Source organism: Daphnia carinata, chromosome 1 (genome assembly GCF_022539665.2).
Source record: "Daphnia carinata strain CSIRO-1 chromosome 1, CSIRO_AGI_Dcar_HiC_V3, whole genome shotgun sequence".
In the NCBI taxonomy this organism is placed as follows: Eukaryota; Metazoa; Arthropoda; class Branchiopoda; order Diplostraca; family Daphniidae; genus Daphnia; species Daphnia carinata.
The window spans coordinates 7,135,149-7,147,792 of NC_081331.1; the positions used below are offsets into that span (position 1 = coordinate 7,135,149).

At 40.7% G+C, this 12,644-nt stretch overlaps 1 protein-coding gene across 1 annotated transcript in view; it reads left to right on the top strand.

Moving 5' to 3' along the window:
* The first annotated feature begins 2,568 nt into the window (after window positions 1-2,568).
* Window positions 2,569-12,644, top strand: part of LOC130691364 (trithorax group protein osa-like) — a 44,346-nt gene continuing 34,270 nt past the window's right edge. The window contains exon 1 of the mRNA XM_057514304.2: window positions 2,569-3,025. Within this exon, the coding sequence (XP_057370287.1) occupies window positions 2,912-3,025 (114 nt within the window). The 5' untranslated portion in view covers window positions 2,569-2,911. The remainder of the gene's footprint in view (window positions 3,026-12,644) is intronic.

The following is a 12,644-nucleotide window of genomic DNA, read 5'->3' on the forward strand; positions in this document are numbered from 1 at the left end:
GTAAGAATATCGGATAGTCGACGCGATAGCCGATAGTTACGGAAAATCGATTTAAAAAAAAAAAACGATACGTAACATAATAACCTTGTACTTCTAAACGAATAGAAAACTACATCCTCGATTTCGCATTCGTTTTCAACAGATAGGCTAATGTGTTGTTTCAACAAAAGCTATAACACCTGTTTGTACCTCCTGTGCCTTCTTCTACCTTACAATGTGTTGGTAAGTATTTCAACAATCATTCTCGAGGATAGGTATTGAAGATGGAGTTTAAGTGTATCTGTCATAATGTTTACTATGTTGCAGTATCATTTTCCTAAATTCACAGCGTTTGCAGTTGGTAAACATCAGCATCGATAACCTTCGGCAAAAAAAGACAATACGCGACGGCGTATCGTTTCATTCGAAATTTGTAAAGCCTGTAATATGTTCTTCATGTCATCATGCACAGAACGCGGCAACTGCCTTTTCGATTTAGCGAAATGGTTAGTCTGACAATGCTTGCTTAACGTCCTTGACCATGAACGCTTTGACACTTTGATCGTTAGATGCATGGTTTCATCAAAAAGAACCTTGAAATTTTATCTTTCGCCTCCACAATTCCTATCGAAAACGGGTAATAGGTAAAAACACCTGATGGCCACAAGAGTCCGGATTAATGAATAACACGCCTTACATTCATTACTGTTAGCCCTAAGGAGAGATACGAACGAAAGAGATAATGAAACTTTTTTTTTTTGTTTTGGCGATATACATTCATTTTTACTGTGTGAATCCAGTAGCTCGTAGACACAACAGCTGTCATGGAAACCTAGCCTCTTGATGGTTTTTTCCCACATGATATAGCGACAGCCGACGTTTAGTTTTCTGCCTGTTGTTTGTTCTACAAAATATGGCGTTTTATAATTTTAAACTGTTTTCCACCTATCACAATTTTTAAGAGGAATGCAAGCAGAGTTTTAGATAAAACTGTAGTTTGGTCCCAATGGAGATGAGGAATAAATTCCTAGTATCGTCGGCTTAGGTAATGCCAAAGCGAACGGTTGCTCACCATTGAGGACATCTAATGCGAGTGACCTGAATTGATACCCAAGTCCATCCAAAAAAGGCAGAATGAGTCGACGAAAGGTCTCGCTCCCATTTCTGATAGTCGGGGACGCTGGTAAGTGGCTCCTCTTTCCTCTTTTATGCCTTTTATTCTCAAATTTTCCCTCTCTTTAAGTAAAAAAACATTTGAGACATGTTCGGAAATGACTTTATGGTACCCACCATCGTACGGTCGTTGGCGATACTAAACTGTCCAAGTCCCAACTGCTCCATCCGAGTGGTTCAATGCCGTTTTACTATTATTTTTTAGAGCCGTCACCCTCTATCCCATCTTCATTATACTCTCTGTACCATTCGTAAATCAATCTCTCATTTACAGTTACCAATCCGTTGCTTGCCGTATCGGATTCACAATTTTTGAGGGCAAAAAAAAGAGAGAGAAAAAAAAATAAAACAAAAATTCAGGACGTGAAGACTACGTTTGCCCTGATCCTATTTCACACTATCTTTTTTCTGCCTTTTTTTTTTTTTTTTGAGAGCCAATTTGACCTCGTGTCGACTTTGAATAGAGCCGTAATGGCTCTGACTTCCGTTTATGTAATTTGCACTTTCTGAAGAATGCCTCAGAAATCGTGGTAAACTTTGGTAAACATGTGCTGAGAGGGACAAAATAAACTCACATTGCTTTACTTGTTATTCGTTTCTATTCTGTACGCCTCCATCTTTCGACTTTCTGTGCGATGACGTAACACAATGGGCGCCAATTATCCGATTCACATGCTTGTGGGGCAACCAAATAGTAGGTAATCGTCTTTTAATGCTTGAAAATGTATGATAGGTTCCCTGTCATCTGCCTGGTGATATCTCTGACGAAGGTGTTCTAATTTGGTAGAATATGTCACGACATCCGTTTGATATGGCACAGGATATGATGAAAATAAATTGCATCTCAACCTGAAAGTGAATCAGTGATTTTAGGATTGACCTGAAAGCACCGCTATCAGATTTGGTTACGCAAACATTTCCGTTCAACTTCAATAATGGCGTTATTCATACAACACTCAAACATAAAAATTCAACAAAAAAAAAAAAAGAAAAGAAAACTCTTTTGGGAAACATTGATAATTGTTTTCCAGAATTTTTACAGTTTGCTTTTTTTTTTTTTCTTCTTCTTCTTCTTTTAACCATAATCAGTAGCAATCGTTCCATCACGATGATCACGACCAAAGGGAAAGGCGGAGCTCGGCGAGAACCGGTCATAGGATTGGGCGTTTAGCGCGGGGTGGGGGAATGAGGAGATAGAAGGCGGTGCTTATCCATCCCCAAGAGTAAAAGGCACCTGGTTGGCTTGTTGGCCAAACAGGCCTGTCGAAGAAGACGCGGGGTACGAAGAATAGAAGGAGGGAGGAGGAGGGGGATACCAAAAAAAAAAAAGGGGGCGCCACATATGCACAGACACACACACACACACATTCGAATAGTTGGACAATCCTCCAAAGTTGGTCCGCATTCATTGATTCGGTTGATCTCGGAGAGACAAGACCGCGCTTTTTTTTTGACCGTTGTTTTTTTTTCGGTTCTTTTTTTTCCCCTCCCTTTCACCTTAACGTGCGTGTGTGTGTGTGTTGGTGTCTTCAGCGTGGCGAACGGATTTTGACAGTGCTTCTTTTTTTTTTGCCCACAATTGTGTGTGTGTTAACGAAAAAAAAAAAAAAAAAAAAAACGAAACGAAAAGGGAGAACTTGTTGTTATTCTTCTTACCATTATTATTTCGGGGGGCGATTTTCGGTACATTGATTACCGGAAATTACTTGAACCAGTGTCGTCGGGGGATTGAAATCAGGAGAAACGAGAAGATTGATTGATGCTTTTGTCACCCGGCTCCGCTGAGAAAGTGTCCAAAATTCGCGTCAAAAACCGAGAACCCGTGCCCTCCTATCGGATGGATCGCAACGACGATGAAATCGATGCGATGATGGTGAGTCCCATTTTTTTTATATATTTAAATTTGATTCGATATTGTTTTTTTTTTTTCAATATTGCTTTCTGAACCGACCGGTCTTTGACCCAAGTAATTGAAACATTTTGCCTCCCCCCCCCCTTTTTTATGGTTCATTTTTTTTTGTGTGTGTTGTTGTGGGGGCTATGTTACGTGTTCATCGACCTGCCAAAGCTCTTGAGGGGGGTAAAAGGAAAAAAAGAAAGAAAGGATTGTCGGCTATTTTATTATGACCTGAAAAGAAAAAAAAAAAGGACATTTTTTTCTTTTCTGGTAGTCTACTTCTTTTTTTTTGTGTGTCTTTCGAGAAAAGAAATGTCACACAGCGTGTGACAGTTACCATGTGTTGTTTGAAGATTATGGCTAGTACATTGAGGCGTATTTAATCGACATTGAGAAGAAAGAGATGACCTTTGATGACCTCGCTTTTCTTTCCGCATCTATCAGTTTGACGCGAAAATGTCCAGTCATTTTTTTTTTCATTTTTATATACATATTTTTTTTTTCTGTTAGGGGGGAGAGAATTGATAATAGATAGGGAAAAAGGGAAGAGGAGGGGTTAAGTGGTATCAACTCTTTTTGGTATGAAAAATGCCCTTTCTTTTTTCCATCTAGCCTTGATATTTCCCCCCCCCCCCTCTAAAATAAGGGTGGGTAACCTTTTTTCTCTCTTTTTTTGTGAGCCCATCCCCCTTTTTTTCGTATCGAAATTGGCGCCCTTCCGATCGATTCGAATTGACAAGGGTAAGGGTTTTTTTTTTTTTTTTTTTTTTTTAAGTTGAGAAATAGGAGGAGAGGTCGCCTTTTTTTTTTCCAACAAAAGATCAAGAATGAAAAAACATCATTTTTATAATTGGTACTCGAACCATATTAAAATCTAGAAGAAAAAAGGTCAAAAAAAAAGAAGGGGGAGGGTTATTTTAGCCGATCGGTGAGTGGGAATGGTAGATAAAATTTGCATAGGATTTGAAATTGTGAAACGATTTCTTCGAACATCGACGATGGATAAAAAAAAAAAAAGGCCTGACCTGAAATGCGTCGAATAGAAACAAAAAGAAGGAAAGAAAAAATATCCGATGTACAAGTTAGTTTATATCTATGCCACCCACATGGTTCAAGGTCGGATGAATTTGACCTGTCTCTCTCTAGTTCTTGTGTTTGAAAAAATTAACGTGTATGCATGTTCTATCAAAGTCTCGGATGACGAGGCGGATTCGTCAGAGTTTCGTTTCACATCGTCGGGCATATTTTCTGAATCCCCCCCCCCCTTCTTCCTCCTTGTATCTTTGAATGCAAATGACAAATCGCTTATCATATTTTTGTTTATTTATCGAGTCACGTTTGGACGCCCCTCTGCTATGAGATGAATATCGAAGCGTCTGCGCATTTGAATGTCTGATTGATTGGCGCGCCATTGACTTTAAATCGCAAGCATTTGAATAGGCTCACGTCCCGCTGTCACATTTCCGTTTGGATGGCGTCACGCGTCCCCTCTATTCGAATTGATTCGAGATAAAAAAAAAAAGAAAAAGAATGGGAGTGGGTAGGGATTTAAATTAGAAAAAAAAAAAAAAATTCAGTTTGCGTGAGTCAGACGTGGACTGATTAATTGTGTCAAGTTGACCATATGGTTATAAAAGAAAGAAAGAAAGGGCTGGCGTTTCCTTGCCAACGTATTTGTAATCTGCCACGAGCAGCTGGAACGAGGGATCGATTTTTTTTGCCATCCTCAGCGCATTGTTTTCCGTTGCGGGGTGTTGTGGTTGCTTGCGGACACACGCATTATTGGGCCAAGTCATCCGAGACGATCATGCGTGTGAATCGCTTTGCAATTTGAATTAAGATGAAATCATAATAATGCGCCCCTGTTTTTTTCTTTTTCTTTTTTATTTCTTTTCTTTCTCGTGTGTGTGTGTGTGTGTGTGTGTGTGACCCAACCGAGGGCTTCTCGTTTCGCCAACAGCTGGAGGGCATGAAAATGTCGAGTAAAAACCGGTTTGGCCAAAATAATAATAATAATAAAAAAAATGTTTAAAAGAAAATCCCTTAATGGATCGCGGACACAGAAAATAACCCGAAAAAGCAGAAGCGTAGGAAGAAATATAAATTGGTGTGTGTGTGTGTGTGTGTGTGTCGGTCTATTAACCGTAGAGTAGTAGTAAGTAGTTGTGTAGAGGATGGATATGTAAAAAAAAAAAAAAAAGAGCGAACTGAGAGACACGGGATAGACTTGAATTTGATGGGGGTGAAATAACCTGCGTTTTGGTTCGAAGGTCGTTTTCCTTTTTTTTCTTCTTCTTCTTCTTCTGGTAGGACGACTATCTCGGATATTTTGCCTATAAGGAGGGAGAAGGGGGGGGGGCATTAAAAACACCCACTCTTTGTGAAAAAAAAAAAAACCCCTTTTGGTTCACAAATAAAAAGAGGGTATAAGCCCATAGAGTTAGAGAGAGAGAACGAGAAAGAAAGGCAAAAAAAAAAAAAAAAAAAATGCGCGACTGGGTGTCGCCATAAGATTTATGTCAATTTAGACCCTGTGTGTGTAGTAACCGATTGGTGTGTTTTTTCTCTCTTTTTTTTCTCTCCTTCTTCTCGGCTCCAGTCGTAAAAAAAAAAAAAACGCACACCCAAACCCTTTCGGAAGAAAAAAAAAAAGGGAGGCAAAAAAAAAAAAATCTGCAATTAATGAAGTCTGAAGTTTTTTTTTTTTTTTGCTTATTCACAAACCCGTTTCTTTTTCTTTCTTTCCCCAATTGAGCGGCTTCTCTTACGCGCAATGGCCGGGCCGTGTGTTCCGGTTACGACACTTACACACACACACACACACAACCTGTATATTTTGTATTACTCTATTTTTTTTTTCTTTTTTCGTTTTATGATTGAGAATTATTATTTTTTTTTTTTCGTATTCGAAACATGCGGATGTCAATCGATGTTGAGTTATCGCACTCGGTTCCGCTTTTTATTTTAAATTTACTTAAACCCCTCCCCCACCGTCCCTTCCAAACACACTAATATTGGGACCCAACCGGATGGAGCCATGTGTGTTCTGTCATTTTTTTCAATGTTTTTTTTTTTTACTCTCAAAGTCTCTTCCCCCCCCCCCCCCCTTTTCAATTTAGGGAATTTTTTTTTTTTTAATTTTTAGTTATTTTTTTTTTTTCAAAATGTTCCAGTGAGGGGGAGTAGAACACAAACAAGGGCGTTGCAAAAAATCACGGCACTGAAGGAAAGGGGGGGGGGACTGAATCCAAGGTGCACATTTTCAAGTCGAGATTGAAGCATGACTGGAACACAATTTTGTTTTCCCCCCACGTTGCAATACGTGTGATGGCTTGGCGCGCGCGTTATTTTAGACGCATTTCTTTTCACAAATGACCCGCTGCGGATGTGTATCTCCCCGCCGCGTAATCACTCGCATCGTAAAAAAAGGAAAAAGAAAGGAATCTTGGAAAACAAAAAAAAAAAAAAAAAAAAAAAGGGGGGGGGAAGAAGAGTTCCTTCAATAATTTAAATAAAATGGAGGAAAAAAAAAAAATAAAATGTCAAGAATGTGTGAGGTCATCACATTCAATATTTGAAGAACGGCATTTGGATTGTGCAGGAACGGGAAGAATGACGACAACGGCATGTCTGTTATCTCGAACTGATGATTTGTCACGATATCCTTTTCCAATGAATAAAATGAGTCGCTTCGGTGTTTTGTGTATGTGCGAGAGAAGGAAACGAAAGGGGGGGGGGGGGTACGGTAAAGGATTTTGTGTCAACTAAACGACCGAAACCTTAGTAAAAAAAACAAAAACAACAAAGAATCAAGACTATTTACTACTGGCAAAAGAGACAGGTGCATTAATTGAATCAGACGGGACACGGGATGAAGTGCGGCAACGTTATAAGCTCGTTACAGCGTCGTCGTCGTTTTGATCGCATGCGATCAATCTTGGCCCAAGTCTACGATATGACACACACACACAATGTTGAGTGCACACATTTCAAATGTGTGTGTCTACATTTTCGAATGTCGTATATGTTTTCCTTGTTTGCTTCTTGGATGATTGGATTACACGCGCACGCATAGGCCTTTTGCTCGAGCTTAACTCGTCCCCCCCACCTGGAAAACAAAATAATAATAATAATAATAAAAAAAAGGTACGGGTCACACGTACTAATAATAGGTTTCCTTGTCCTCCTCTTGTTTGTTTTCGATCGAAAAAAGAAACCTTAACGATATCAAGACGTCAGTCAAAATACCACCTTGCCTTGTCTCATTCACCCTCCTATTCGAGACGTGAGATTAGCAATAATGTCATTTCATTTTTTTTATACCGTGTTGATATCCAACGAACCTGTAAGTCACATTCAAGTAGAGTCAAGAGAAACCTTAGATGACAAATATCATCCCCACTCCCTTCCCCCCATCGACTGCGCGCTCTTTAAGATATCGTGATTCCATTTGTATATCATTTGCCGCACGCCCTCCCCCATCGTTCGTTTGCAAACGAGTTGAGTTTTTTTTTTTTTTTCCTATGTGTTTGACGTGCTGATTGAAGCCTTGCGTAGTGTTATGACCGCCTTATTTTTTTTTTTTTTTTTTTTTTTTTTTTTTTTTTAATGTCGTAGCGAACGCCTACGCCAAATATCAGTGTCAATGGATTTTCTGGGAATGAGGAAACGAGAGAGAGAAAGAATAAAAAAAAAAAAAGGAAAGACAATTTAGGACATGTTTGTTGATGCCGTTGAGGAAACAATTCACGCAAACTGATTGTCGTCCGGCTTTTGGTGTCCTGTGTGTGTGTGCGTGGGTGTGTGTGTGTGTGTGAGTAGTGTTTGAGTAGTGTTTGGCTCGTAAAAACCAACTCTTATCCTAACAAGAGGCCGGGTGTCCTGTTGTGTCAAATCTTTTTTTCTTTTTCTAACACACTTGACTGCGTGTGCGTGTTGTTATTATTCTAATAGGCAACAACAACAACGAGTCAGGTGGTGCATGGGAAAAATAAGACGGGCCGTTTATTCAAATGGTCGAACGGAGGGGGGAGAGAGAGAGAAGTCGATGCGCGTTTGATATCTCACGATTCTCTCGTCATTGATTATTATTTACAAGTTCCGCCCCGAGATTTTGTGAAACGTCGGACGGACTGGCTTTGGTCCGGTCTATTTTGAGCGGTGGGCCTTGGTGGTGGGCCACGCGTACCCCCCCCCCACCCCCCCCCCCCCCCCCCCCCCCCCCCCCCGGTGAGGTGGACGTCCACCATCATCATCATCGCGCACGAAACGAGCGTTTTATACGATACCTGGTGCGTGTTCCAGGCCTAGAAATGAATGAATTTCTTTCTTTCTTTCATTTCTCCCCGTTTTTTTTTGTGTGTATGGGCCCCATATTTTGATATGAAAGGTGGGCCCCCCCAAAAAAAAAACAACGATTCCCTTATAGTTTTTTTTTTTTGTGCTGTTGCTGTTGTTGTGTATTTCTTACCTCGCTGGGAGTTCTCTTGGAAGGTGGGGGGGCGTCATGGGGCGTCGGATGGACCATTAGCATTTGCATATCACCAATTACCCCCGCTGATTCTTCACCCTCCTCGCTCCAACTGCGATGGCCAACATTCCTGGCATATAACACACGTTTGATTTATAGACGGACACGAAACATCGCGAGCTGCTGTGCTCTGCCCTTTGCTCTTTTCCATCGTCTTCTTCTTTCTTCTTATGCGCGCGCGTGTGTGTGTGTGTGTGTGTGTGTATTAAATGCCTGGTACACGCGTGCGAGAGCTATGCGTCTCCACCCCCGCAGCAGAGGCCTTTTTTTTTTTTTTTTTCAGAGCAATTTTTCAATCCCCTGGATCTTTCTTCTTCTTCTTAGCGAGGATAAGAGGAGAGAATCCAGAGTGAGAATGGAAATCATCCATCAATAATAGGGAAGAAAAAGACGACGACTGCGTGTTTTGACTATCATGCCAGCGAATGAACAGTTAGGGTGTTACCCCCACCGTGACTGAATCGATATGTAATGGTAGACTATTGCAAACAACGTCTTTTGTTGGGACAGGAAATTTATTTCCATTTTATTTCCGTGGTTGGGGAAGAAGAAGAAAAAAAAAAAAAAAAAATTTATTTTTCATACTATAGTGTGTATGTATAAAAATGGGATGTTTCGTCCTCCAAGTGAGCACAAAAGAATAAGACACAAGATGGATATCAATGGCCCGTTATAAGAGTCGCGATTGGCTCTTGATACGAGGCCGTCTTCTTTCACAAGAGAGAGAGAGAGAAAAAAAAAGGGTAAAGAAGAAGAAGAAAAAAAAAAAAAAAAAGCCCAGCAGGTGACATTGTCTCTACTCTCACGGCCTGATCGTACCTGGTGATAGACACCGAGCATGGAATCCTTTATACTTACTACCCCCACCCACAAAATAAAAATGAGAAAAAAAAATGTATAAATAATATAGAAAGAAAGGGGGGGGGGGGGAAGGGGAGATGGATCTTGCTTGAACTTTTTTTTTTTCCAGGGTCAATAATAGGTCAACATTGTCTATCTCTTTCTCTCTGTCCTGTATGTGCGTATAGATATAAAACTTTAGGTACCAGGAATTCCGATTCATTTCCCTTTATAATTTATTCCTTCTCATTCTATCCTTGTCGCTATATTTTGATGGGAATGGCAACATTTTTGTTGTTGTTGTTTAAAACCTTATCGATCTTTATATATATTTTTTTTTTTTTGGACTGGTCACGTTCGATATTTTCATGAGAAATCGATTGAAATTGACACCGAGTACGACTGTCACTAAAACAAAGAGAAAAAAAAAAAGGAAGATTGTTTTTTTTTTTTTTTTCTAAGACGTTAGTCCCCACTAACACGCGGCCGTCTTGGGTTGTCTTCGGGCACAAACTTAGGTGGGCTTCCGTATAATTCCAATGGGTACGATTCAAAAAGAAAAAAAAAAGGGGGAAGGGGGAGAAGGACATTCAATCCACCAAGTTGAATTTCTAATCGGATTTTGCTTTGCCTCGGCGTCAAGAGTCGTGGTAAAACACACAATCCCATTACAAACGAGTACACGAACTGCTTGCCTTTTTGCATAGACACACGGATAGGGCGGCATCGAACGTTATTAATAAAAAAAAAAAGAAGAAGAAAAATTAGAATAAGAATAAGATGAGTGGACTGGCTGCTCGTTGGATGATGATGCACGTACAACATCCTGTGGATGTTGCCTAAAAATAGGCCTTCAAAGGTGGTGTTCATCACTGTCTGGCATCCGACTTGAATCACGTGATTGTAGGAGGGCGGGCAGGGCATTAGCTGCAAGAAGAAGACGCAGGAGCAACAGCAGCAAACAAGAAAATGAATAAGTGAATGCGGGGGGTCGGTCTTTTTTTTTTTTCTTCTTCTTCTTCTTTCTTCTTCTCCTCCACCACTCTCGCTTGGACCTCCCCCGCATAATGATTCAGTCAGCTGCTACTGTGTGTGTGTGTGTGTGTCTGTGCGTATACCAACACGAAGGGGGCCGATGAGAATAAGAAGAAGAGACAGAGATGAGCGTATTTATATACACGACGGCTTAGCGAATTTATTTAAAACCAAAATTTAAAAAACTTTTTTTTTTTTTTTTTTTTGTATTTTGAATTGTGTCGGCCCGCGATGTCGAATAAACAACCTCCCCGTTGCGTCGTGGTGTGCGCGCGCGTTGGTCCGGCACAGTCCCCTTTTCCCTGGCCGCTTTGGTGATCTATTGATGTTGGAATGCAAATTTTTTCTCTCTCTCTCTCTCTCTCTCTCTCTTTTTCAGTGGAGGCCTATTTATAAATGAAAACACGCTATTTGGCGGATGACGTCGCCGTGCTCCGGCTAGGTTTTCATTGGCACCTAAATTGATGATGGCTGGTTGCGAGTATGCAAATAGGTGCGAGTCTTTTTTTTTTTTTTTTTTTTTTTTTTTTTTGCCCATCGCCATCTTGAAATAACAAATCTAGAGATGGTGGTAGTAACATTTGAGACGCGCACACAGGGAGGGATGACGAAGAGAGGCGATCATTGTGCTGGTATGCGCAAACGGCCAAAATAGAATGCGTTTTTTTTTTTTCTCGGAAAATTAGAGCTGATGGAGGAGGAGGAACAATTGCTGCCGGGCTTGATTGAGGCCGGGCACGTGCGCAAGACGTTGGACTTCATTAAAATGTCGTTAGTGTCTTGTGCCTCTTCTAACGCGCACACAAACACACACACACACACACGACTCTCTTGATGCGCATTTTGACTGATGAGATCTCCCCTTCTTTTCCTCTTAAAAAACGAGGAGAGGAGAAGCACACAAGTTTGTTTTGGATTATTATTGCAAAGGCGAGGACAAAAAGAAGAAAAAAAAAGAGTAGGGGGGGGGGGGGGAGGGATGGCCAAAAAGGTTTGTTTGTGGTGTCACGGCGCAAAAGTCTGATTCAATCTGCTTCCACCACCCTGTGAAACGATGCAACACTCGTTGTGTGTGTGCGTCCGCTATTTATAAAACGGTGTGTGTAGGGGACGGTTTCAGACTAGGGGTTTCTTTTTCTCCAGCAGCTGCCACCTTCTCTCTCTCTATTCATAGCCGTTGTGTGTGTGCGCGAGAGGAACTTTTGGCCGACTAGAAGAAGTTGGGACGTGGTGGATGATGGTGATGATATTCCAAGAGGAGAACGCAGACACAAGTTGTTCCATCTCTCCAACCTCCCTCCCCCCCCCCCACCTCCAAAAGCCTTGATAGTTTCTAAATCGGGAAAATTTATTTAAGAAGAAGATGTACCGTAGCCGCTTGTCTCGGGTTATAGAAAATCGAGTCCCGACTGTCATTCGTCTTGCAGCAGCGGGAACCGACCCCAATAATCATTATTCATTAAGCTTCATCTTTCTCTCTCGCTCTCTCGGCTCTCCCGTGCTCCGGCTGCCGTCACACTTTTGGCTACCCTCCAAACCGACTTGCACCTGCAGAAAAGACAAATTGTCGTCTTGGCCTTATTTTCCCATCCTCCTTTTTTTCTTTTCTTTTTTTTTTTTTTTAAAGGACGGACTAATAATTTTTGATGTTAATAATACGCAAGAAGTAAAAATTGGTTTGGCTCCGGTCTCGTTGTCCAACCCGACTTCTTTGTTTGACACCTTATCTATCAAAGAGTTATCTCTATTTCGACGTGTGTTTCGTTATTGTTTTGTTTTTTTTTTTTTTTTTTTTTTTTTTTTTTTAAGTTTGACTCTGTGCTGTTCAGTTCATTGACGCCTTTACTGCGTTTCTCTATGGCAAAGAAAGTAGAAGAAAATATCGTCGATTTCCGACTAAAAACGGCCCCCCCCCTCCGCTCTGTCTTAATGGATTCTTTATATACAGAGTATTTAAATAGAAAGCGTTTTTTTTTTTTTTTTTTTTTTTTGTTGTATTCTCTGAATAAATATAGACACATCCGCCCCTTTAGCGATAGATTGCCGAGGTGGAAAGAGATAAGAGACGTTTTTCATTTTGCTTTCGACCAACCAAAAAAAAAAAAAAAAAAAAATCGACGTCGGATGGCATTTCTCTCTCCCTTCTTTTTTTTTTTTCGCTTCATGACGAACTCGTCAACACAGCGAAGA